The sequence below is a fragment of the Wickerhamomyces anomalus genome, assembly GCF_001661255.1.
Source record: "Wickerhamomyces anomalus NRRL Y-366-8 unplaced genomic scaffold WICANscaffold_1, whole genome shotgun sequence".
Lineage (NCBI taxonomy): Eukaryota > Fungi > Ascomycota > Saccharomycetes > Phaffomycetales > Wickerhamomycetaceae > Hansenula > Hansenula anomala.
The window spans coordinates 455,425-481,466 of NW_017567110.1; the positions used below are offsets into that span (position 1 = coordinate 455,425).

Sequence of the window (26,042 nt, forward strand, 5' to 3'; positions counted from 1 at the left end):
CTGATGATGGTAATGATTTTGGAGTTGATGGAGCAGAAGATTTAGGAGTCGAAGGAATTGATATAGGTTCAGATGAGGTTGAAGTTTTTGGTTGTTGTTGTGGAGGAGCATGTTGTTGTTGATGTGATGCAGATGAGGATTTCCCCTTGAGTTTTGAAAATGCACTGAATATTGATTTTCTTTGCTTTGGTTGTTGTTGAACAGGTGCTGAGCTTGGGCCAGATTGATGTTGAGACTCATTCAATGAGTTGGATCTTTTCAAAGAAGTTGAGACATTAACAATTGGTTTCTTGAAAGTTGGTGGTTTAAACTTGCTTGAATCAGAAGCAGATCTAGGTCTATTGTTCAATTGTTGTGATAAGATAGATCTATGATTATCCTGTTGTTCAGGTTGTGGATTCGAAGGCTTGATTTGGTCATCTGGGGTTAAAGTGGGAGTTAATTTGTTATCATTTGATAATGTAGGAGTGGCTGGAAGTGAAGGACCAGCGCTGTTGTTGATTTGATGGTTATGATGTGGTTGGACTTTTGACTTTTCCTTATTGGTTGAGTTTGATCTTTTAGACTTCTTCTTGCCCCTATAAAACCAATCAACATCTAAGTTTGTAGTACCGTCATTATTCGGAACACCAGTACCACCATTTAAATCATGAACCGAAGTCATCGAGTAGACTTGAGGAGGTCAGCAATAGTACCAGTTTATAATAGTTGAAAACAGTTTTGAATGGTGATGTATTTTGTCTTTTGTTTGTTGAAATGGCAACAATAGTAATGGAATAGGAGATTATTTTCTTGGTGATGAGATGCGATATAACCTTATAGTAAAAAAATTTCCCACGGTGTTCGGGTAGCAACTTTGAGTGTAATGGAGATTGATGTATCTTTTGCTCTAGATTCTAGCTCTGTATGTGGATTTATGAGTGTCTAAGGGTGTTGGTGATGGTGGCGGATATGGTGATAAGTTGAATTGAAGCGGTTTCAAGTTTTTTTGGATTTGAATTGTTGATGTTTGATGATTTTGTTCTGATAGAGAATTTTTTGGTTTAGCGGTGTTGCGCGTAACGCCCAATGCTCGGTAATTATTAAGCTGATGTCGTTGATTTGTGGAGTTTAATTAGGGAATAATTGGCTTAAAGAGTAGAGATATGACGGATTTGATGATTTAGTTGAATTCCAGGCCAATGAATTGTCAATATCAATGACTTTTCTGCCTTCAAATACCCTATTATTGCTTTCAATTCACCTAGTTCAGGCTGTATTATCGGAGATAGCTTATTCAAAGAGGAACATGTTCAAAAGGGCAGAATTAGCCTATTACAAATGTCGAATAATTGGACCAAAACACTGGAATTTAACAGGCACAAAACCTCACCATGTTTCAAATACAAACTGTTTCTTTCCAAAGGCTGCCTTGTTCAACTGCCAGCCTGGTTCCCTGTGCTCTGCCCAGCGCCCAACCAGCCAGCCTAGCCCCCGCCTAGCTCCCAGGCAGGCAGCCAAACAGCTTCCTCTCCCCACTTCTCACGTCTCAGACAGTTTCTCAAGTACTTTGACGTCATGATTACATAATACAATAAAAGTAAAAATCGCGAATTGGATCTACATTTTAGCCTGACCAGTGACTACTTAATTACTAGTCCTGTTATTCCCGTCATTAACACCTCTATTTGTGCTAATGTTTATAAATAGAGGCTCATTCCCAAGTATCAAGAGTTCAATCACGAGCAAACTGGTCTTTTAAAATTTAAACTATCAGATGTACACCAGAATAAGTCAAAAAAATGCCTTACGGTATATCAAAACCAGTTCAAAGTGATCGAAAAGAACAATTACCACCTGGTGCTAATTACACAGGTGCACCAAAGAACCAAGGTCTCAGTCAACCTGAACCTCCACATTATGACCAAATTGCTGAACCAGAATATAAGAGTCAAAATATCAAAGGAGCCCCTAATCGTCAAAGGTTTGAGCAATCGGATCAATCATGCTCTAGCGAGAAGCACAACGACTCTCAACAAAAAATTGATGATAAACAGCAAAATCATGGTATCCTTTATACAGTACTATGTTGTGGATTATGGTCTCCCTTATGCTTTGAAGGGTGCTGCAGTGGGAACTTAATGTGTGCTGGTATTAACGGCTCTTTTAATACTCTTTAGTGAGTTGATATCGAGACCAGGTTATGTTTACACGACTTTGATGAAGTAGTCATAATTAATATTATATCGTATTTTTAATACAAGAATGAAATAACAACGCTATGTTCTTTGCTTTATGTATACTGGAGTTTTAAGCTTTATGTAGTTGTGTGTTCAGTAGATATACAAAGAAACCCTCGTCTTGGGTTAAGTTGTTCAGCTGTCTGAACATTGAAACATCCTTTTTGAGCAATTTCAAACAGCTTTTCCTACCATTTGAAAGCAAAAAGACCTATCCCATTTTCGAATAAGTCACCAATAGATATAGGCTCACTTAGTTGCTCAGATCTTTCAAGTTTTGTAAACCTATGCAATTTTCCGAGCTCGTGACGATTGGTTTTTTAGACTGGCTGCGGCTGGAAAATTTGTGGACCCTTACGGAAAATACGAAATCTTTATAAATGAAATAGATGTTTCGAGAGAAAGAGCTATCACCTATCACCTAGTACATAGATACAAACAGTGGAACTAATAATACTCAATGACTCTCCAAACGATATAATGAGCCCTGGAACAGATGCCAGTGAACAGATACCATCAACTACTACTATTTCAAATCATTAAAATAATCATGATATTAATCATCCCCATCAAAACGATCAGCTACCTGAGTATGATGATGTACAGGCCCCAGAATACAGACGTATTGATCCAATGATTGTATCCTCAAATAATAATACAGGCACTTCTCAAGTTGATCAACGACGTCGTCAACAATCTGACAACAGTCAGAGGAAGAAATTTACACAACAAAGTCGACCACCTCGACCAACACAACGAGACAAACAAAACCACGGTTTTTTATTTAATATATTTTGTTGTGGGATTTGGTATCCCCTATGCTGTGAAGGATGTTGTGATTCTTCAGGTTATATGTGTTTTGAAGGAGGTCCAGCATTTGATGATCCTTCTAAGGTTTCTGGAATGAGATACCAGAATTTCTCCCCTGTTAATTGATTAGATGATAATTATGAATAATTGTTAATGGCATGACAATAAGTTAACTATGTACATAGTGTAGTAATGTATTTGGCTCAATCAATATAGGCAGTTGGAGGCATTCATCATGTTTTGGGCTTAACTGAAAACTTAGATCTGGCTTCTTAAAGGTGCCATCATGACCTTTCTGTGACTTTGAATATGAAAACTATTAAAATAATATATTGTCAATATCATCAAACAACAAAAGGACCCTAGAGTAATCAGTTTGTGATATCTATTACCTGAGACATGTAAAACATGATCTCTAAGCTTTACTCGGACTTGGAAAATGATCTTTTTGACGGACGAATACAAGATTGGAGCTCCGAATAAGCTCCCTATATGATATACGATCTTTTAAACCAATGCAATCAAAACATCCATACTATAGCCAAAATACTCCTTAACAATATTCTACAATTCAAGCTCGAAATCTTAACATCTTCACAAATTGTATTCGCGGCTCAGATGACTAAGCAAGAACGCCGATATTCGATTAGAAATTTTTCTTGATCTAGAAGAAAAAGTAATTATCTATTCAATCAGATAAAGGCAACAAGTCAGCAAAACTACGTTCTTTCCAAAAACAAACAATAGACGATTTCAATTCGTACTATACAAAACAGTAGTCACTATCCGTGATACTAGGATGTGCCTAGTTTTTCATCTTCTCTTTCTTAGTCATTGCTTGTACTTCAAGTACATTTCTGTAGCTCTTTCAAACACCCTTTTCCAAAAAGTGTGAAGAAAAAAAAGTGACCAAAAATCATTGGTTTCTGAATATCAAAAAACTGGTAAAAAAACTCAATACCTATAAAACAAACTCCAAAATTCAAATAAGAATACCCCAAATAATAGATGTTAAACATCTTTGTCAAAATAATATGCTCCGAAATTTATAATGAAAATGCCTCTTTTACAAAACCCGCTCATGAACGGAATTGTTTAGTTTTATAATCCTTAATAGCAGCTTTAACAGCATCTTCAGCCAACATAGAACAATGTAATTTAACTGGAGGTAAACTTAATTCTTTGGCAATTTCGTTATTTCTGATTTTAGCAGCTTCTTCTAAAGTTTTACCACGTAATAATTCTGTAACATATGAAGAACTTGCAATGGCTGAACCACAACCAAAAGTCTTGAATTTAACATCCTTTATGATTCCACTTTTATCATCAACTTCGATTTGTAATCTCATAATATCACCACAAGCTGGGGCACCAACTAATCCTGTACCAACAGTTGTTAAAGTTTTATCTAATGAACCAACATTACGTGGATTTTGATAATGATCAATGACTTTTGGATGGTATTTTCTTGTTTGTTGTGCAATAGGTTTGAAAGAGTTCTTTAAGATTGATGAGTTAATTGATCTAAACATTTTTGATTTAATTATTTCTGTTGTAATGGTAAAAATAAGTTTCTATGTTTTTTGAAAGCAAACAGATTTGATTATATATGGCACTGAGGAAAAATGGCAAAAACTGCGAAGCGGTGACTCTGGGCCGAAATCGCGGACCGGGTAAGTCACGTGCTCGAAATTGAGTGTATGGAGTTAACACGGGAATAAGATTTGAAGCTATGTCCGATATAATCAGGTAAATGTAGTACTTTAAAATCTCTTATACAACATTATGGAAGTATGAACGACCTTTAGCAATACCATCTTTCACAATCTTGGAGATTTCAGTCGGATCACTGGTGATACCAGTAAAGTTTTCAAACCCAGTTTCTGTAACCAAAATATCATCTTCAATACGAACACCTCCAACTGGTAAATACTTCTTCATAACTTGTTCATCAACGAATCTCTTCTTATTAGCATCTTTAAAGCCTGCTTCAATTAAGAATGGTGAGAAATAAATACCCGGTTCATCAGTAACAACCATTCCCTTTTGTAATGGTCTTCTTAATCTTAAATATCTTAATTTTTCATCAGCATCATCATAATTTGGATATCCACCAACATCATGAGTATCCATACCTAATAAATGACCTAAACCATGAGGGAAGAAAGTTGCACTAACACCACTTTCCCAAATTTCTTGCTTATCACCTTTGAAAATTCCCAATTCTAAAAATTTTTCAATAAGAATCTTGTGAGCTAACAAATGCAATTCATCCCACTCCACACCTGGTTTAATCAATTCCATAGTTTTAAATTGCATCTCTCTAACAGCTTCATAAATCTCAAGGTGTTCTTTAGTCCATTCACCAGTGATTGGGAAACATCTTGTAACATCACTTGCATAATTTTCCCATTCTGCACCTGCATCAATCAAGATACTTTGCTTTGTACCTAACTCATCATCATTTTTAACATAATGTAAAGTACCACAGTTTGGACCAGAACAACAAATTGGATCATAAGCTTGATGTTTTGAACCTTGACGAATTGCATGATAAACAAATTCTGCATGGATATGAGTTTCATTGGTTTCAATAGGTAATGCAGACATGACTGCTAAATGACAATTATCTGTTATTTTGGCAGCTTTTCTCATTAATGCAATTTCATAATCATCTTTAATCAATCTTGATTCATCCAATGCATAGAATAATATCTTATCATCACTTTCCAAAAAATTTCTATATTGCTTGTTGGCTGCATTGATATCTGGAGTTAAATTAATATCATATTTTGTTAGATATGAATCAATTTCAGTTTCATAAACAACTTTATCAACATTGAATTTTTCTTCAGCTTCTTTTATTGATAATGGCAATCCTGACCACATAACATCATCTTGATCAACTTCTGGCAAGAATAAAACCAATTCCTCTTTGTTCAAATCATAAAAAACGTGAGAGCCTGGAATATTACAACCAGACAAATAATAAAAATAACGTTCTTGTTTAAAAGGTTTTGCAGAATCACTATATTTATCAGATTCTTGAATTGATCCACTTAAAAATAATGCATGATTTGATAGATTTGGAATCTTGGTTTTCAAATGAGTTTTAACATTAAGAGCATGTTGTCTTGCTGGATATTTCTTTGGAATTGGCATTGTAGTGGCAAATGTTCTAGTTAATGATCTTAATCCAAGGGACTTGAACATAACTTGTAAAAGGAAATAGTAAAGACATTCGGCAAAGGATTCTTGTACGTTTTTTGGTTTTTTTCAAGTTATGGATCGGCCAACAATTATCAAGATTATGGCGCATATCTTAAACGGCTTTTCAACTTTCTCGGAGTGTTCACAATCACATAGATCAATGAGGTAAAACTAAATATAAACGAAATGATCTTCTACAATCGTGTTTAATTTTAAGAACCTTTTCAACTTTTTTTTTATTATATAATTAGATTATTCGAAAAAAACAGTATTAAATTTAAGCTTCTTGTTGTTCAGCTTGGAAAGCAGCAATTTTAGCAGCAACTTTAGCAGCTCTTTCTTCTCTGGTCAATTTAACTTGTCTGTATTTTTTAGATTCAGCAGCGTATTGTTCTTTGGTGAATTTCTTTTCAGTTGGTTTGAAAGATGGGTCAGCTCTGATAGCTTCATGAGCTTCAGTGTAGATATCTTCTAAACCATCAGCTTCAATGTCATCAGCTAAGTAACCTTTGAATAAACCTCTGAATCTTTCTTCATCATCATCAGCTAATTCTTCCATGTATTCAGCAACGTGACCACCGAAAATGTATTTTCTCAAGGTTTCAGCATCTAATTCTTCACCTTCGATATCCCAACCTGGGAATCTGTTTTCAGAGTGAGGAATGTATAAACCACCATCTGAAGCACCTTTTAAGGCACCAAAGACACGAGCACCGGTGGTGGTTCTTTGTAAACCAACATCTAAGAAAACTTTGAATGGACGTGGAGCATCTTCAACAGCTTCGGTTAATTCGTATTCACCTTCAACTTCTTCAACACCTTTGTAAGTTTCATCTAAACCTAATTTTTGTAAAGCTCTTCTGGCGACTAATAAACCAACAGCGTAAGCAGCAGCCCAGTTAGTTAAACCATGGGTAATACCGTATCTTGGTAATTCATGAGCGTAAGCAGCAGTGAAAACAACATCACCAGTGATTTGAGATGAGATGATTTGAGCAACAATATCTTTGTTGGAGAATCTAACAACTAATCTATATTTTGGAGTGTTGTATTTAGCTTTGTGTTGAGCAACTAAACGTTTTCTTTGGTAGTAATCAGTTTTACCTTCAGCACGACGTCTGAATGGGGTTTGGAAACGTGAGTGGTAAGCTGATGATTTTTCAGATTTTTGGAAAGGCATTGTTGATGGATATCGAGTATTAAACCTATTGAAATGATGTTGAAGAAATTAGGTATTTCTAGCTTATACTAATTTTTTTTCCTCACTGGAAATTTTTCACGAAGATGTTGAAGATGGAGTTAACTATGGTGTGGTGCTTAACAACAATATCGCTGAAAAATTTGTATAGGTGTTGGGATGTTAATAGAAAGTCACATGATGTGTATTAGGGCTTCAGGGCTTGTCCAATCTGATAATTTGACACATTTTGAAAACTGTGGATTCGTGAGTTTACATAGTACAAACTCCAAAGTAGCACTTCACAGTCTTTTAGCTCCAAGTATAACAGGTAATGAACTCTGATATCGGTATTTGGCTATCAGGGAGGGTTCAGATCCAATCAGTTGGACTTTGAGCTGTCCACTGTCCACAGTCAATATGTTCGTACCCACCAGCTATAACGAAGTCGAGCTGTATTATTAGCTTTGAACACAGACTTAACCTTGAAAAGTATGAGTTAACACTTTCAATATTAATGGTTCAAAGATGATAACAAGTACCAGGAAACCACAGGCCCAAATTGCGAATATATAGACAAAGTATTGCATCTTTGCCACAAGCAGATGGCCAAGATAAAGAAGTCTTGACTCTTCACAGCTCATGTGTACCTACTACCAAATCGACTGGATCCCTTTATTATCATAAATGGTTTTTGTTGCAGAATGATCAATATGAATTTCCTATGTTGTATGAGAGTCCAAAAATCTTGGACAATCTTCTTTGATTATGCAGCATATGTATCCGCTATATCTTGACTTGCATTATTTGGTCGTGAAGATTTTATGAAAGCATGGAGAAAATTTAGGGAAAGATATTCACAAAGAAAGAATGATGAAAAACAATATGTGTCAATCAATGAAACTTATACGGATAGGTTGAACAAAATACAACCAGCTTACAAATATGTTCCATTATGGTGGTATGTTGTTTTGTTCCTTATTACATTCGTTGTTTTGATTACAACTTTAGCTACAGGTAACATGTTTATTCCATTAGCTTTTGGTGCAGTGATTGTTACTCCATTAGGTTATTTGTACGCTATATCAAATTTTAGACTCCCTATTGGTGCTTTTAATGAATTACTATATGGAGTTATGATCCAAGCCACAAACGGTAGTCGTCATCCAGCAGGTGCCAGCTCTTATGGTGCTATTGCAGGTGATGCTTGGTACAGAGCTCAATATATGTTACAGGATCAAAAGATTGGACACTATATGCACCTTCCACCAAGAACTATTTTCTTTTCACAAGTTTTCGGTCAAATGATTGGTGTTCCAGTGAATTATGGTGCTATGAGATGGATTTTAGATACAAAGAGAGAATTCTTAGATGGTACTAAAGCTGATCCTTTGCATCAATGGACTGGTCAAAGCTTACAATCTTATAATACCATGGCTGTCCAATATGTTTTAATTGGACCAGCTAGATTATTTGCTATATCATTTGATAGACCTATGCCATTTGGTTTCTTGTTTGGTGCACTAGCTCCTGTTGTTATTTATGGTTTACACAGATTATTTCCAAGAGCCAAATTCAATTTATGGAACGTTACAGTTTTCTCTGCAACAGCAGCAAATTTCTACGGAAATCTATCAACTGGTTATCTATCTCAATTAATAGTTGGTACTGTGTCGATGTTTTACCTTTTCAGATACAAACACAGATTTTGGAAAAGATACAACTATATTTTAGCTGCTGCTTTTGATACCGGATACAACTTAGCTGTGCTACTATTTTCATCTTCTTTAGTGCTGGTAAGGTTGTTACTATGCCTCATTGGTGGGGAAATAATCCTGAATCAGTTGAGAGATGCTTTGCTTTGTGACTAATGATTGATACTTATCTTTATTCAAATGAATAATATTGACTAGACAGCTAGCTTACAATAAATAGTGAATGTTCATAGCCTGTAGTTGATCACACAAAAACCCCTAACAACGGATCACATTTTATTTGAAAGACATGTAAAACCTATGACCTGTGATAGGCTTCGACGACTCTGTCATTGCTACAAAGCCGTCGGTGATTAGACGACAATGAAGAACCAGTAACAACATAGGAATAGCAAAACTTCGTTTCATTCAGTTACAAATGCGCCTTCATTCAATGAAATACCAAGATTCAAGTATTGAGATTTTGACACCAAAATGTTGATAAGTTTTACGCTTTCTGCCATTTTAGCCGTGCAAAGGCTGAGTCGAGCATGGCCTCCATACAAAAGACAACAACAAATTGCGATTTCAGGGAAAGGACTATTGCCTTTCAAGGAAAAGAAGTCAAGAATACGTTTGGAATTTCTTTCTCTCTTATGTAGTTGAATGATTCGATATGCTTATTACCATACGTGTGTTGATGTTGTTTGTTGACGTATGTGGCGATAAGTAAAAATATTGGCAATGCTGAAATGAGAAAAAGCTGAGGTCCAAATTCCTTCAACTTCTACAACTGAGGTATAAGAACAAAACAAAAGACTGTTACTTTCAAGTTCAATTGAGAAGTAAAGGCTAGGGAACCATAAGAAGATGCAAAAGACTACCATAATCATTTCAGAGCTCTCAAAGCCGGAACTTTTAAAAGTCTCCATCACAATCAAGCAATACCTTGTTGACTATCAAAAGCAAAACAACATAACGGAATCCCAATTAGTCGAAAACTGGTCAGAACTACCAACACTAAGCCGTCTAGTTATTATATTTACAGAAGAAAAGTACGCTACAGATATATTTCAACATTTAAACACTGCTTTACCAAATCATAAAGTTCATTTATCAGAATCCTTGCTAAGAAGACATAAATCATTTGGATCATTAGAGGCACCATCAAACTTGGAACAGGCTCAATCATCACTTTACCAAGAACCAGAGCCGATCAAAAACAATGAAATTAAGCTTGAGGAAAACCAACCTCCAAGAACCTTGTTCAAGCCAGATCTAAGTTTAAACACTGAAATGAATCCGAAAGCCCCGTCACCAAGAGGAGAATCCCCATCAAGTCCAACTATAACGTTGGAGGAATGTTCCACCTAATTTATTCTATTTATCAATTCTACCTTTCAAAAAAGTTCAATATATGCATGTTTGTCTTTATTAAGTATATATACAGTAAATTCTGTAGCTCAATCAAGTACCAAGCTTAGTAACGCTAACAGGAGTCATTTCAATATCTTTTGAAGCGTCAACAGGAACGATCTCACCATTTTCTTGATAATGAGCCTTGAAGAAAGCATAATGTAGAATCAAATCTTCAATATTTCTCATACGTGGATCATTTGCAAAATCTGGATCAATAAAGAAGAAAACAGGCATATCGACTTCTTCACCAGCTGCCAATCTTTGTTCTTCAAAACAGAAACATTGGATTTTGTTGAAGTACGGTGATGCTTCACCAGGAGTAATACTATATGTAGCCATACCAACTATATCCTGTGTTCCTGTGTTCTTGGCCTTATAAAATGCTAATGCAGTTTCACCAGGTAGAATGTAAACTTCACGTTGTTGAGGAGTAAATTTCCAAGGCAAGATATCTGAGACTTCTGAAGTGAAACTAACTCTTATTCTTTTATCCATATCAACTGGCACTAATTTATCATTTGTGAATTTTCTTTTATCAGTAACTGGACGACCACCAAAACCTGTTCTTGCACATAATGTACGATATAAAACAACTGCGGCATATGAAAGACCTAAAAACAAAATACCTAACGATAAGGAATAGTTGATAGCTGTTGCATCTTTATAAGCTTTTTCTTTGGAACGATGCATTTCACGCAACTTGGCAATATCTGTTCTACTTAACTTTTCCAAGCTTGAAGTATCATATTTTGGTTGTTCCTTTGGGGTTTGGTTTTGAAGGGTACGGTATGTGGAAAGTGCTCGTAAAGTGTAGCTTTTGGTAATCGTGCTGACTGGATTTATCCTTAGATGCCCTATAGAGCTCCGTATTATACTTCTTGAGGTAAACATTGTGTAAGTTCTGTTTTACCGTACTCTTTACTTTATGGCTCGTCTACTGATTTTTTCAAAGTTTTTACAAACCAAAAAAAAGGACACCAAGATTACGTAAAACACATAATCATAATCAACTAGTGCACACTGCAAAGGTGTTTCGTTGACTCATGGTATTTGTTGAAGGATGAATTCACATTCACAGGACTCAAAATCGCCTGCTGATAGGTTTGGAGCAGGAATAATAGCACTATTTCTTGAAGTATTGTTTCTTTATGTGGCTTACGAAGCGTGTTCAAGCCCGTACAGTGATGCTCATACCAGAAGGTTTACATTCTAGTGTCGGCTTGGACTATATTTCTCATAATGTTACTAATTGGACCTGGATACTGGGAATCATTGTGGAATGGATGGGTCCAAAAGAAGTCAGATTATTACGTGGGTTTGGAGGTGGTTGAAAGATGAATTGAGAACTGTCAACGAAGGAAGCACTGAAAAGAAGGGTTGCAACTTCCCATATCAAGACCCACGAACATCGACTACATATACTTATTAAATAAACAAGCAATATCATAGTTTTAAAAGCAAATATTAATCACTAACGAAAAAGAATACTTTATGAAATCATTGTTTCTTTGAAGCATCTAAGATCTGTTTAACAGAATCATAAACTTGTTTTTTGAGAGGAATGAAGTCATAACCTCCAACCAATTCAACAGTTTTATCAATATTATAACCGACGGCTTGAAGAGATGCTTCATTAGCTGTGTCACCTTTAGCAATTTTACCTCTTAGTTCAGGAAATTGTTCGTTAATCAAGTCCAAGATCTTTTGTGCTGAGAATCTTCCAGCGATTGGAAGTAACCTATGACCTTCAACTCCATTTTTTTCTAATGGAATAATATGGAATGCAGCAATATCTCTAACGTCTGTTGAAACATTGGTTAGATTATCAAATAAATGGGTATCGTTTGGATCAGTAGCCAACATTCCTTGGATAACTTCGGCAGAAGTGTTTAAAGTTCCTTTTGGATCTTCAATATCGAAGAATTGTGGACCAAAGATGAGTGGTGGATTAACAGTTGTCAAAGTGAAATTAACCTTGTTTTCCTTGATAAAATCCCACGCAGCTTTTTCAGCCAATTTTTTGGAAGCAATGTAAGCCATTTGCCAATTGATTTGAGAGTCCTTCCATTCCAATGGGTTCCAAGTCTCCTCTGTATGGATAAATGTTAAATCAAAAAGTTTATCCGAATGAATAATAGCAGCCATTGAAGATGTAATGACAACCTTCTTAACTTGAGGAGCAAATTCTTTAATTGAACCTAAAACATTGAGAGTACCTTCAACAGCTGGTCTTTTATAACCTTTCTCGAAATCATCAGTTTGAGCATCAGAGAATGGAGAAGCAGTGTGTAAAACTGAGCCAATATCTTTATGAGACTTGAATAAAGTGTCAAATGCACCAGTACCTGCAATATCCTCAACAATAACAAGTTCTAACTTGACATCAGCACCATATTTCTCTTTGAATTGCTTAATCAACTTTTCAGCTTTGGCTTGAGATCTAACAGTTCCAATAACTGAATACGATTTTTCAATCAATTGACCAATAATGTGTAGGGCTACAAAACCTGTTGCCCCAGTAACTAAAACTTTTGACATTATAACTCGATTTATAAAGAGTAGAACCAATCAATAATGACTCTTTATATGGATCAGGAAACAAATCATATTAGTTGGAGTTCTGACTTGTGGTTTGGTCCTTTGTGGATGCTTTAATAGTACTCTATTGGTTTTCAGCTTTAGGAATTAGAGGGCTTTAGATTTTTGTTCGAGTAATAGGTCCAGAATTCAACGGGGTCAAGAAGTCCTTTCAACAAATCACAATTCAATAAGCGTCCGTTAGCACCGTACATCATTAAAGTTCGATGTAAAATGTTGGTCAAAATTGGGCCTTTTGCAAGGGCCATTGTTTTTTTTTCTTCCAAACGCGTCTCGGGTCTCGGTGGATACCTCTAACCGACGTTCAGAGCTGTATTTTTGGGGGCCTTTTGGAAAGCTAAAATTGAAAATTGAAACCAGCTGTATATGGAGTTCCGCAATTCTCATTGAAAATACTGATAAACCACAATGAGGAATGATGTTGTCATGGGTTGTGGCTATACATTGTATGCCTGAACAAAATGAAAGTTTCTTTGAGAAATGCGTTGATAATTTCATGAAAACTCAACGTATGGGCAAGCTGACGTTGTTGGAAAAGTACATCAAGTTTCAACTATATTTTTTATACCTGTCAAGGATATCATAGGAAACAGTACTCAGGTTACTCAGCTAATTTTGAAATGGCTTCGCGTCCTGCTGGTCGGTTGCTTTATTAACTAGTACCATATATTACATGTTGAGAAACTAATATTCCTGGGTTCACAGGAGGCTAAGTTGATGATCAAAATCCTGTTGAAGCAAAGCTTTATATAAAATGATGCTGCTGATCAAGGTTCAATATATTACTAGTGAATGGCAGAATAATCAGGCTCAGGGATGATATAACCATGTTATAACTTGTATGATTTTGAGAAGATTGATATTGCCTAGGTAATTTTGCCTTTATTCTGTTCAAAAACAGGTAACCAGCAGGGGGATCCACCAACAAACCATATATGTTAATTTCCTTCGAAAAGGCAGTTCTAATGGTAGGTATAGCTGGCAATTAAATGTTAGGTCAACACCTGAAGACACAAATTGCGACCGGGGTGCATATTTCAACAATGAATACCAATAGAGAAAGCTTATCTATACCCTGCCCTGTAAGTATGAGGTATGATTTGAGTCTCTGTCCCTTACTGGATAGCTAGAATAAAACCGATATTTAGTTTTATCTACTTCAATTTACTCAACCAAGTACAAAAGATTCTAGTTCATATTCCTACTATTTCCTTATATTTCCGAGGACAAGTCACATGACTATAGCCACACAAAATAGCCCTCGGAAATCTTACTCCACAAAATTTCCAAAATCCTTTCCGATTTTCAACGAAGAGATTTTTTAGCTCCATAACTTTTGGTGTAAACAAGTTTCGAAACCTTTAATACTTGGGTCAATACGTGTTAGACTCACAAATGGCGTCAAAAGATGAAGATATACAAATGGAAATTGGACAGAAGCCTGGAAGTTCAGCTTCTGTAAAGCCTCAAGAGCCAAAAACCAAAAAAAGACGGAAGAAGGTTGTGATTGGTATGTATCATGAATATTGTTGAACCCGGAGAATAAAGGACTAACCGTTTCTTAACAATAGCGTGTGTTTATTGTCGTCGTTCTCATATGATTTGTGATGATAGTGAGTATTGAAAGCTGAATAAGTTTCCAGAATTGATCCACTAACTAAAACAGACCGTCCTTGCTCCAGATGTATAAAGAGAAATATTGGCCATTTATGTCATGATGAACCTATAAGTCAAAGGCAGAAAAAGAAGATCCAAAATTCGAAAGAGGGAAGCTTGGAACCAAAGACTGATAGTTCACAAACGCCACCAATTCAAACAGCTCCAACTATTCAAGCTAGTGCTCAAGCTAGTAGTTCTTCTGATCTACACCATCACCATCATCTTGAACAACAACAACAACCTTCTCAGATTCAACCACAAGTTGAAATTCAGTCAGTTCCACAACACCTCCAGCAGCAACTCTACGTATCTGGAGAATCCCAAAAGAAACCAGAAAGACCAATTGACCCCTTGAATCAAAATCCATATAATCAACAACCGTTCTTCTTTTCTGAACATGCAGGTTCCGAGTTCAGTTCATTAAATGAATTTTTATCAATGTTGGATGATCCTGATTTGATTGGTGCTGATAATTTCAATCTAAACAGCAATAGTGGCGGTAATACTGGTGCTGGTAATACGTCTTTATTCAACACCCCCTCATTAAACAATCAAATCACAACATCACATTCGTTGACAAATTTATCATTAACTAACTTATCAATGCTGAACTCACCAATTACCGGTACTACACCAACGGGGAATAATAATGGACAAATCCCATTGATTGCATACCAACAGCATTCATCAGTTGCTTCAAATCATCAACAAGTTTCGGATTCTGCAAGAGATAAATTCTTTTTAACAGCTGCTGATCCATCAACTGAGATATCACCGGAGGAAAGATTGAAACAAGTCATTAATGCGAAATTGGAAGCTGGTTTATTACAGCCTTACAACTATGCCAAAGGTTATGCAAGGTTACAAAGTTATATGGATAATTATATGAATCAATCTTCAAAGCAAAGGATTTTGAAACCATTGAGTATATTTCGTCCAGCTTTCAGAGCCATTGCAAGAACTTTGAAAGATGTTGATTTGATTCTTGTGGAGGAAAATTTTGAAAGAATGTTGTTGGATTATGATCGTGTTTTCACAAGTATGGCTATTCCTGCATGTCTATGGAGAAGAACAGGTGAGATTTATAGAGGTAATAAAGAATTCGCGAGTTTAGTTGAAGTGAATGCTGATGATTTGCGTGATGGGAAATTGGCGATCTATGAATTGATGAGTGAAGAGAGTGCTGTTAATTTTTGGGAAAAATATGGTGCAATTGCATTTGATAAAGGTCAAAAAGCTGTTTTAACTAGTTGTAATTTAAGAACAAGAGATGGGAGACGGAGAAAGACTTGTTGTTTTAGTTTTACTATCAGAAGGGATAGATATAATATTCCTAGTTGTATTGTTGGTAATTTTATTCCAATAAGTCCATAAAATTATTTAAATAAATATTCATATATTAACATTTCGTTATTTCATTTCTCATAAGCTTCAACAAATGCTTTAATTTCTTCAACTGTTCCAACAGGTGTATTTGATGAAACTTTTTTGGAAACATCTGTTTTTGTTACAGAGTTTTGATTAATTGATGCATTTGGCCCTATATTTATAAAATGCAAATCATCGTTCGATTCATCAATAACATACTCGATTGATTTTTTGAACTGGACAGGATTTATGAAATCTTCAATGAAATTATCAAGTGCTTCACCATGTGTATAGACAGGTTTCCCTGTTAGATTTGACAAGATTGGGATCTTCAAACGTTGATCTCTCTCAATATTGAATTTCTCTTCAATGATGTGATTGAATTTGATTTTGGAACTTTCCAACAGAGGATTATGGAAAGGAGTTGTAACTTGTAATGGGAAAACTCTTAATCTTCTCTTGATATTAGACTTATCTTTGATCAATTGAACCACTTGATCAACTTCTTTTTCCTCCCCAGATATAACAATTTGTTGAGGATTGTTAATATTGGCAACACCAACAGTTCCAACCTCTTTTAGAGAATCTTTCAATAAAACCTCCACATCATCAAAGTTCATAGCTGGAAATACCAATGCACTCATTTTAAATTTATCCGGTGAATGACTTAATGCTTGTTCCATTAATAAACCTCTTTGACGAACTAACCATAAAATTTCGTCAGGATGATGTTTAAACACATCATTAACCACCAATGCAGCGAATTCACCTAGTGAATGTCCCATAACGTAATCTATGCCACCTTTACTTATTAGATCGATATCATGATGTCTTTTCAGAATATCAAGGATCAGTAAAGAGATTGAAATTATTGAAGGTTGAGTATTTGAAGTCTTCTCATAGAAATCAGCTGCAGGATTGAAAACATTGGATGCGAATTCTGGTGAAATTTGGGATTGTAATGATTGTTTATATGATTTCAAGTTGTATTCGTCATGGAGTTCTTGTAATAGTGTTTTATCAACAATTTGACCTTGCCCTATGGAACCGTTAGATTTGATGTCAATTGAAGTCTGCTTTTTTGACACATACCAGGAAAGGTCAGTACCTTTTTGCTAAGCACCCTTGTAGTAGATAAAAACCGTTTAACTAGCATCTCGCTTATGATTGAACCTTCGTCAGTATTTTAGGGCATGGAATGAGAGCTGGGTATAAAAGACTTTATTGTTCAAGTGGTGCACTCGGGGAGTGTCGGTGTGCTCGTAACCAGCCTCTGATGAACATTGAACCGTTGATATCACAACCTGAGCTCCAGATCAATCAATTGACCACTAAGAATTCGTTGACTAACAGTATTTTGAATTCTTGATTTAACAACATCAAATGGAGTGTTAAAGATAGTACCAAAAGTACCACCAAGAGCACCAGCAGTTAAATCGTTCATTGTCTTTTGAGTTGAAGTTTCAGCTTTTGGTAATAAGGATCTAATTTGAAAGATAATACCAAAATAACCAGCATTCCAAACAACATGTCTCCACATAGTAGCTTCTAACCCATTATATAAAGCTAAAACACCTTCATTCTTAACTGTTGAAAAGAAAGCATCTGCAACACTTTTATATTTTGAAGATCTATCTTGAACTCTAATCTTGATCAATTCAAATGGAACAACAACAAAAGATTCCACAGCACCTGCAGAAGCACCTGATAAGATTGATAAAGGTTGGTTCAATTGTTGAACACCAAATGCTTTTTTGTAAATTTTGGAAAATTCATCATTTGCAGCGAATTTTGTAGCTCTTTTAGGAGCCTCCATTAAAATTGGAGCAGTTATACCTTTATATAATCTTGAAGGACCTTCATTTTTGATGATTTTGGCAAAACAGTCAACAACACCTGAATATTCAGCTTGGGCACCATTTCCCACTTGTAATTGAATTCTTGTTTTAACAACATCTAATGGGTACATCACAAGGATTTCACTGACACCGGCAACGGCACCAGCTAAGAATTGGTACATAAAAGGTAAAGCTGGTTCATTGTTAGTGATCTTGCTGATGATGAAGATGACCCTTGGTCTATTTCCTCTCTGTTCACCAATTGTCTATTGTTTTTGATACGAGTCAACTCTTACGTCGACTATAGCACATGAAAAAAGCTGATAAGAACAAACAGGCAGAATATGAAAGATCTGGAACAAATTAATCTGGGCAACTACTCACGTCTAGTATCTGAGGACATGGTTATCTTGTTTTTAAAGTGTTTGAGGCCTGCTCTAGTTAGTTATCTCAGAATAAAGGAGAATCTACGTCCAATTTAAATATTGTGGAAATGTGAATAAATGTGATGATAAATTTATGGAGCCTGTCCAGGAAATTTTGTGACTCGAATCAGAAAATTCGATGAAAAATTTAGCCCGTTTTGAAAAAAAAAAAAAATTAAGACTCCAAAGAGCGAAATCAGCAGTTGAGATTTGAGATTTGGACTTATCGTGGAATGACGGTGTAGAGGTCCTTTAAATAGTAACTGGATCCATCAGGTGTTGTTAGAAAATATAATTGGACTTTACCAAGTTTGTTAACAATTTACAAAGAAGAAGGTTTTGCTGCTTTATATAAAGGTTTCTTACCAAAAGTTCTTAGATTAGGTCCAGGTGGTGGTATCTTATTGGTTGTCTTTACTGCAACTATGGATTTCTTTAGAACTATTCACTACAAATGATTGATTGGAAATTGTTCAAATAATTTAGTATATATTCTGCTATATTTTTATTAGATAGATTGTAAACACAATAATTGTATGTAAATAGAGAGAGAAATAAAGCTATAAAAGAGTAGTATTATGAATTGTATGATCTACCAGCCCTTGCTATTCTCAACACGGTCCACCTGCAAGAGTAGTCGCGACACTAGAATAACAAAAGAGCATTAAGATGATCAATCAAGGAATCGGCGTAGATTCCCCATGTCTTGATCTCACCAAGGACTTGACGCTTATCAAACAGTAAGATAAAAAGTATAAGACAAGCAACACGGATATAGTCCTGGTTGTCCGCACTAAAGAAAGGAAAATAAAATGGAAAAGAAGTTAAAATTTTCAACATCAAACAAATTTTTTTATACTGTTGGAAATCATTTCGCGAAAAAATAGAGCTGTTACCCTATTTCGCGAAATCTTATGAGGGCACAAAATAAAGAACATCAATGTAACAGCATTTAGACTTCTTTGTATTCATCATTATTGTCAGAATCAATAAGAGAATAGGAAGTGCCCAGAATGAGTGAATTACCACTATATAACAAGAATGATGCTGCTGAAAGAATACAGGTGGTGATACGGTTCTCCAATAGTTCAATACAGGATCTCCAACTCCCTTTAGTCAAACTTGATGATTTATCAATAGGTTGGTTGAGACAATCCGTTAGAAGTTCAATAAAAGATCTGTCTCAGAAAAGATTACGTTTCATCCATTCGGGTAAAGTCCTAACACCAACTACAAATTTTAAAGAAGAGTTTCTAAAGATGCAAAAATTCAATAAAGATAATGCAGAATTTGATAAAAGATTTTATATTCATTGTCTGATTGGTGATGTTTTGAATGCTGAAGAATTGAAAAAAGAGAATGAAATGGATAACAAAGTTCAAGAACAATCAACCACACCTGCGCCAGTTGGATTCGATAGATTAGCATCTGCTGGATTTTCTCAAGAAGATATCAGCGCACTAAGAGAACAATTTAGACAACTATATGGTGATCTACCAACTAATGAGGATGGTAATGGGAATAGAGATATTAGACAACTGGAGGAAAGATGGATTGATAGTTCTGTTAACGAAGCGGATGAATTTAATGGATTAAATGCTGGAAGTAGTCATCTTGGTGGTAATGAGGACTTACTAATTGGGATCTTGATTGGTTGTTTATTAGGGGTTTTAAGCTTGTTCTTATTGAAAGAAGAACAATTATTCAGCAAAAGACAAAGAATGGCCATTGTCGCTGGGTTTATTGTGAATTTTTCATTTGCATTGGTGAGACAGTGGGCGTAATAAGTAACGGTACTAACGATAAACATATATTTTAATGATGAAGTAACTTGTATAATGACTATTTATAATGGTTGAATGATTGATCTACTCTAATTTCTTTTCTTTATTGTGTAAATATTGTTCCAAATTCTGGAACACATAACCTAAACCATGCTCAACAGGCTTATCAAATAGATAAGGTAATGCAGGAACAATAGATAAACCAAGGCCAATTGGACCCCAAGTTCTCAATACTGCATTCTTAATGTTTTTCTCAGCATATTTGGTAGCATATTTAACAGTAGTATGAATTGTAAAAGCTGGTAACCCCATGGAAGCAACACTTTGAAACAATCCTCTTTCTAAAGCAACCAATCTCCAATCTGGCAATGCATTCAACTCAGCTAATGTGGCAGCAGTAGGATCACCTTTCGCAGAAATATTAGAATTCCAAGGTTTTAGACCTGGTGTATATCTACCTTCTTTTCTTAATTTTGCTTTCCAAGCTTCATATGAAACATCACCTAAAACATAGGTCCATGAAATACCATAACAGGCACGAACAAAGAATGGATGAACCGCAGGTCTAAAAGATTCACCAATATCTGAAGTATATGCAACATATCTATGACTTGCCAATAAAATTGTTCTTAATCTATTGGCATAAGCTGCGTAACGGACATTTGAATCAACTGAATCAGAATTGTCTAAGGAACCTGGTTTTGTTGATTCGGAAATTTCTTGAATTGATGTGGTTATATCATTTGATTTGGACATAATGTGGATATGGATAATCAGGTACCTTTGTAAGATAATTGGATAAGGGTCTAGTAAATAGTTGTTGATGATGGCGTCGAAACGTACTGATTGTTCACAGTGATATTTTTCGATTCTGAAATTGCGCTTTCCGTTGATCGCTATATCCGAAAAGAGGCTTCCAGAAGAATGTCTGACAGCTTTCAACTAGTTTAAAGACAAGAATCAGAAGTAAGAATCAACTTTCATCCATGAAGGAAATCCAGGAGTTTTATAAGAATTACAACATTTATGGATTTGGGAGATTTAGTTTAACCGTGGCTGGAATATAAAGCGAGCCGCCTATATAAAAAAACACATGGTAAGGACAACATATCTGGTTTGCACCACATACATTTTGAAACCGAGGCTGCTCACGTGACATACGTTGTAAGTTCCGAGGTTGAATTATTTTTTTTCATACGACGCATCTCCCTAGATATAGGGATAGAACTACAATCTCATCATTACCATATAAAGGAACCAAAGAGCTTTTTGAGATAAAGAAAAGGGTTTCAGTATCAGATTTCGGTGTATTTTTCAATGCATTGGACCAAATTTCAAAATTCGTTTTGGTGGTGTTTTCATCGGTGAAGTTAACGTGAAAAACTGAAAAATGGTGATTTGCAAACCCGATAAAATGAAGACTAGAGCTCGTTCGAGGGCTTCCCGTGTGCAAGGTGGTATTATTATGGAAAACAGAGGTGGAAATACAACTTATGGAGTTGAGATTGGGAACACAGTGCTACTTTTTGGAAAGTTATGACAAGAAGTTGGATGTGCTGAAAGTGAAAAATTTGGTTACTTTTGTTGATATTTTTGGAACTAAAAGAGATTTTGAAGGAATTTAAAGAGTTTTAAGGAGCTAAGCATATGGAATTTCCATTACAGTTTCAATTTTGTTGATACAAGATACTTTGTTAACAAGTTTTTGGTCTAGAAGGGTGTTAAGTGGTGGAAAGAGGGTTTTCAAACCCGATAAAATGGAACCCAGAGCAATAACCATCCAACCAAATGAGAAAGTAACAGTTTTATTAGAATCTAGAGGTCGAAATACAACATATGAACATGTTATTGGAGTACCGCTGAGGTGTTGGAGGCCCAATTTCAGCTGGTATATACCTCATTTTCTCTTGATTTATTTCCTTGATCCTCAAAACCCATCCAAAACCGCCCAAAATTCGCGGAAAACCAGGGAAAATCCGATCAAGGGCCTTGAAAAATCCATCCAAGGGTCCATGAAAACCCCTGTTTTTGAAAATTCCAGATCAGTTTTGGTGGTGAATGGCTATTTTAAAGATGGTTTCCATATCAAAATTTCGAGAATTTTACAGTTTAGGTGTCAGATTTGGAAAATGTGAAGTTGTTGAGATTGGAATATGCAAAAGATGGTGGTGTGGTGATACATGGGTGGGTTGTGAATCCGATAAAATGAACACTACAGCTTCTTAAAGCAGTTCCCGTGCACAAAGAGGTACCGATTTGGAAAGTAGAAGTGGAAATACAACTTTTGGTGTTAAGATTGGTGCTCTAGAGTTACTTTTTGGAAAGTTGTGATGTAAAGTTTAAAACCCGTGAAACGGCATTTCAAGTGTTTTTTGGAAAATATTCTTAAGCAGATGGTTCAATTCAATGGAATCTTCAGCTTCTCAAGGTAGCTAAATGGCTAGAGTTTCTTGTTGTGGTGTATTTTTGCTGGTATGTGGCGTTTTGAAGAAATGTCATACCAAAGAAGTGATGAAGTCAGTGTTTTCGGGGTGTTTGGGCATCACGAATATATTCATAACTTTGAATGAGTCTTACCGCTGAATGATTATGATTTAATATAATTATATCTATTACTAGCTATATATATCTCAAAAAGTGTTCACATTTACCAATTTCAAGATGCTGAATTCTCAATATGATCATGAAACTATATAATATTACTTTTGATTTTACTTTCAATCTGAGCAAGCTTTTCATTATCCAAGTCAAGGCCATAACGACGTCTTGATTGATCATTTTCTGGAATTTTAAAAGCACAGTTGTAGTCAATTAGGTGGACTTTATTGTACTCATCAACCAAAATATTTCTGGTTGCGAGATCGCCATGAGCGATATTGACCATATGAAGCTTTTGTACTTCATCAATTAACCCTTCCATATGCTTTCCATTAAATTTATTATTACCAGTTTTCACCTCATCGAAAGCAATGAAGTATCCATCAAAGGGTGTCAGCACCCTGGCAGAGGTCATTCGCCCAAAAGCTAGCATTCTTGGTGAATTTATCATTTTGGATGGATCATCAACAGTGTCATTAAAATCCTTAATAATTTTATTTATTCCCACTTCAGTCTCATATTGTTCGATGGTATCTTCAACAAACTCATCAAAAGTTTTCTTCATATAGTTATCAAAAAAATTCCAAAAATAATTTTCTAAATGATTAAAACTATAGAGCTTTAATACAACATTATAATCAGTATCATCGTGACCCCTCGGTTCAAGGAAACTTCCAGGTTTAATGAAATACTGTTGAAGTCCTTTTCTAGTTATTTTAATAACTTTTGTCATGCAAGATTGTCTATCTTGGATCACTTTAAATTCATTGAAATTGAATGGGATCCTTGCTATGAACTTCTTTTCATCAATATCAGCTGTTGTTGGAGCACTAGTCATTGTAGTGGCATATTGTTGGGAGTTATAGCTTGCTGGAGATAATGGGGCGGATTCTTGGTTGGTGTTTGGATCAACAGCTACCTTCTTACCAGCATTTGAGTTTTGAGTAGCTGGAGCAGGTGTAGCTGAATTGCTCTGCTCTTCCGGTAATGTGGCGAGTGTCACTTCAAAACGCTGCTTTTTAGCCTTATCAAAAATGGATTGCATCTTTTGTTTCAGTTCATCAGAATCTTGACCTGCAAGTTCACCACTAAATATCTTTAGATACAAAACCAAGGCTATTAGCATTCTAGTTTGGAGGTCATTTTCTTGGAATAAAGGTTTATAAGTTTCTGTATCTAAACCATTGAAGGTGATGTACCTCAATATATTCTGATGAACATAATCTTCAGAGGTTTTTGGTTGTGGTTTTTGTTCACCAATTGACTGAGATTTATCATACGTGCCCTCGTCTAAAATGCTAAATAAGAAACCGAACCCATCAGTCACAGAGAAGCTATCAATATTTAACGAGTAACAATAATAAATCAATTGTTTCAAGACTGCACCTAACTTGATGTCTCTTTCGAATTCAACAAGTTTTCCTGATCTTGGATAAATGAATAAAGAGGGTCTCTTAAATTCTAATATATGCTCTATTGTATCTTTTCCACTTTCAAATGCACTAGTTATAACTAAATCAGGAAATAGATGCTCTGAAACATCCAGGGCTTCAGAAGAGTTATCTGAAGACGGGATTGTGTAAAATGTTGAAAAGTGTCTTTCTCTTTCCGCTTTTATATGTTTTTTATTTTGAATGAGCACAACTTCAAAAATAGAAATAACGGGATCAACGAATTGTTGTTTGAAAATATCAGCAATTTTAGTTTCTGGGGTGCTTGATTTAATATTATTCTTGAATCCGAATGAAGTATTGGAAAGCCCGCTTAACGATTCATGAATGTATACTAATATTGTGAATGGGTCTATCTTTTTCATGGCTGCATTTAGGTAATGCTCCATTTGTTGTAATTTTTTGTTGAAAAAACTTTTAGGAATATCTTGAGCGTAAGGGAAAATTGATTTTAATTCTCTCATTTTCTTAGAATTGCTTGATGTTGATCTAGATCTTGGCATTGAAGCTGCAGTTGATTTCTCAGATATGCTTGTCGGGATTTCGACTGCTGGGTCCTCTGATGGCGCTTCCAAATGATTCACCTCAACTAAAACCAAAGATGGTAAGATTAGCACCAACTTATAAAGGTGAGGAATAATATGTTTATAGTCTGGGGTCAAAACATTCTTGACATTGATACTTTGGCAAAGGAGCCAGACTGTAATTTGGTTTATTTTGACTGGACCAGCTTCATCAATCTTGAAAATGTTCTGTATTTGAATCTCTGCTATTGGCTTGATAATTTCTTTGGCTAGAGCTTCAAGGAATAAGATGCCAAAGTTTGTGCGTCTTAAAAGATTTTCCTGCTCATCTTTACTAGTTGTGGGTGAATAATCAATTTCTTGTGGCTGCTTTTGTGTTTGTGCTTGTTCATGATGAGTAGCTATTGCTGAGTTGGTCTCAATCTCTTGTTTGACTTCTTCAATTAAGTTGGAACTCATGGAACGTGGACAGTTGATTCTTGGTTTATGAGCTGTTAGAAAACAGTCCGTGAATGAAACAAAGGAGGAATTGCCAATTAGAGTTGTAATTGGTTTAGAATTCAAAATTAATTCTTCTCTGTTTTCACGAATGCTTATTGACACGTTTAATAGTACAGCTGTGTCCATAAAAACTCCTGTTTTTGAAAATTCCGGGTCAAATTTGGTGGTGATTGGTGGTTTTCAAAGTATTTTGTATATCAAAATTTTGGGAATTTTACAGTCAAGGCGTCAGGCTTGTGAAACTTTAGACTTTTGAGGTTAGAAATCCCGGAAAATGGTGATGTGGTGATACATGGATGGGTTAGGAATCCAATAAAATGAAAACTACAGCTCGTCAGAGGAGCTCCTGTGTTCAAAGAGGTACTGATTTGGAAAGTAGAGGTGGAAATACAACTTTTGGTATTATGTTTGATCCTCTAGAGTTACTTTTTGGAAGGTTGTGTTGCAAAGTTTGAAACCCTTGGAACAGCATTTCAGTGTTTAGCCAGGATATTTTCATGTCTTTATGGTATAACCTGTTGATGGCGTCAAGTGTCTGAGTCCGTGAGATGGTCAAAGTTTCCATTATTGTTATGTTTTGGTTGTTAGCGCTTTTTTCAAAAGCCTTTTCAACTTTTTCGGTCAATTATTACTTGTTTAATTATAGCTGAAAAAACAGTTTATACGTTGGAAAATGTTACACAGTTTGACACTACTCAAGTGAAATCTATTGAACTCTATTGTACATTTTTGGGGCACTATATTCATTACAAAACAGCATAGATTAA

At 35.5% G+C, this 26,042-nt stretch overlaps 14 protein-coding genes across 14 annotated transcripts; 5 read left to right on the plus strand and 9 right to left on the minus strand.

Annotated features, from left to right (window-relative positions):
* Positions 1-1,781: 1,781 nt before the first annotated feature.
* WICANDRAFT_59834 (uncharacterized protein) lies at positions 1,782-2,159 on the plus strand (the record flags this gene model as incomplete). Its single annotated transcript, XM_019182881.1, has 1 exon — positions 1,782-2,159. The coding sequence occupies one exon, from the start codon at positions 1,782-1,784 to the stop codon at positions 2,157-2,159; it is 378 nt and encodes a 125-aa protein (XP_019040961.1).
* A 1,961-nt stretch (positions 2,160-4,120) lies between these two features.
* On the minus strand, positions 4,121-4,498 carry WICANDRAFT_20776 (iron-sulfur cluster assembly scaffold protein; the record flags this gene model as incomplete). Its single annotated transcript, XM_019180885.1, has 1 exon — positions 4,121-4,498. A coding segment is annotated over one exon (378 nt), but the record flags the coding sequence as incomplete, so codon positions are not given.
* A 304-nt stretch (positions 4,499-4,802) lies between these two features.
* Positions 4,803-6,191, minus strand: WICANDRAFT_59836 (putative Xaa-Pro dipeptidase; the record flags this gene model as incomplete). The annotated part of the gene is made up of 1 exon (XM_019182882.1): positions 4,803-6,191. The coding sequence occupies one exon, from the start codon at positions 6,189-6,191 to the stop codon at positions 4,803-4,805; it is 1,389 nt and encodes a 462-aa protein (XP_019040963.1).
* A 325-nt stretch (positions 6,192-6,516) lies between these two features.
* RPL5 (60S ribosomal protein uL18) lies at positions 6,517-7,419 on the minus strand (the record flags this gene model as incomplete). Its single annotated transcript, XM_019181125.1, has 1 exon — positions 6,517-7,419. One exon carries the CDS (start codon positions 7,417-7,419, stop codon positions 6,517-6,519), a length of 903 nt encoding a protein of 300 aa, XP_019040964.1.
* An 821-nt stretch (positions 7,420-8,240) lies between these two features.
* WICANDRAFT_86708 (OPT family oligopeptide transporter) lies at positions 8,241-9,287 on the plus strand (the record flags this gene model as incomplete). Its single annotated transcript, XM_019186065.1, has 1 exon — positions 8,241-9,287. The coding sequence occupies one exon, from the start codon at positions 8,241-8,243 to the stop codon at positions 9,285-9,287; it is 1,047 nt and encodes a 348-aa protein (XP_019040965.1).
* Positions 9,288-9,980: 693 nt separating this feature from the next.
* On the plus strand, positions 9,981-10,484 carry WICANDRAFT_59839 (uncharacterized protein; the record flags this gene model as incomplete). Its single annotated transcript, XM_019182883.1, has 1 exon — positions 9,981-10,484. The coding sequence occupies one exon, from the start codon at positions 9,981-9,983 to the stop codon at positions 10,482-10,484; it is 504 nt and encodes a 167-aa protein (XP_019040966.1).
* Positions 10,485-10,610: 126 nt separating this feature from the next.
* On the minus strand, positions 10,611-11,255 carry COX11 (Cox11p; the record flags this gene model as incomplete). Its single annotated transcript, XM_019180724.1, has 1 exon — positions 10,611-11,255. A coding segment is annotated over one exon (645 nt), but the record flags the coding sequence as incomplete, so codon positions are not given.
* Positions 11,256-12,026: 771 nt separating this feature from the next.
* Positions 12,027-13,067, minus strand: WICANDRAFT_59841 (SDR family oxidoreductase; the record flags this gene model as incomplete). The annotated part of the gene is made up of 1 exon (XM_019182884.1): positions 12,027-13,067. One exon carries the CDS (start codon positions 13,065-13,067, stop codon positions 12,027-12,029), a length of 1,041 nt encoding a protein of 346 aa, XP_019040968.1.
* Positions 13,068-14,522: 1,455 nt separating this feature from the next.
* RDS2 (gluconeogenesis transcription factor RDS2) lies at positions 14,523-16,160 on the plus strand (the record flags this gene model as incomplete). Its single annotated transcript, XM_019185315.1, has 3 exons — positions 14,523-14,637; positions 14,699-14,740; positions 14,794-16,160. The coding sequence occupies 3 exons, from the start codon at positions 14,523-14,525 to the stop codon at positions 16,158-16,160; spliced, it is 1,524 nt and encodes a 507-aa protein (XP_019040969.1).
* Positions 16,161-16,201: 41 nt separating this feature from the next.
* On the minus strand, positions 16,202-17,146 carry MCT1 ([acyl-carrier-protein] S-malonyltransferase; the record flags this gene model as incomplete). The annotated part of the gene is made up of 1 exon (XM_019181353.1): positions 16,202-17,146. A coding segment is annotated over one exon (945 nt), but the record flags the coding sequence as incomplete, so codon positions are not given.
* Positions 17,147-17,451: 305 nt separating this feature from the next.
* On the minus strand, positions 17,452-18,186 carry WICANDRAFT_24758 (uncharacterized protein; the record flags this gene model as incomplete). The annotated part of the gene is made up of 1 exon (XM_019181053.1): positions 17,452-18,186. A coding segment is annotated over one exon (735 nt), but the record flags the coding sequence as incomplete, so codon positions are not given.
* Positions 18,187-19,430: 1,244 nt separating this feature from the next.
* Positions 19,431-20,201, plus strand: DSC3 (Dsc3p; the record flags this gene model as incomplete). The annotated part of the gene is made up of 1 exon (XM_019184297.1): positions 19,431-20,201. One exon carries the CDS (start codon positions 19,431-19,433, stop codon positions 20,199-20,201), a length of 771 nt encoding a protein of 256 aa, XP_019040972.1.
* Positions 20,202-20,285: 84 nt separating this feature from the next.
* On the minus strand, positions 20,286-20,957 carry WICANDRAFT_25925 (mitochondrial fission process 1 family protein; the record flags this gene model as incomplete). The annotated part of the gene is made up of 1 exon (XM_019181206.1): positions 20,286-20,957. The coding sequence occupies one exon, from the start codon at positions 20,955-20,957 to the stop codon at positions 20,286-20,288; it is 672 nt and encodes a 223-aa protein (XP_019040973.1).
* Positions 20,958-22,890: 1,933 nt separating this feature from the next.
* Positions 22,891-25,233, minus strand: WICANDRAFT_75965 (uncharacterized protein; the record flags this gene model as incomplete). The annotated part of the gene is made up of 1 exon (XM_019184298.1): positions 22,891-25,233. One exon carries the CDS (start codon positions 25,231-25,233, stop codon positions 22,891-22,893), a length of 2,343 nt encoding a protein of 780 aa, XP_019040974.1.
* Positions 25,234-26,042: the final 809 nt, after the last annotated feature.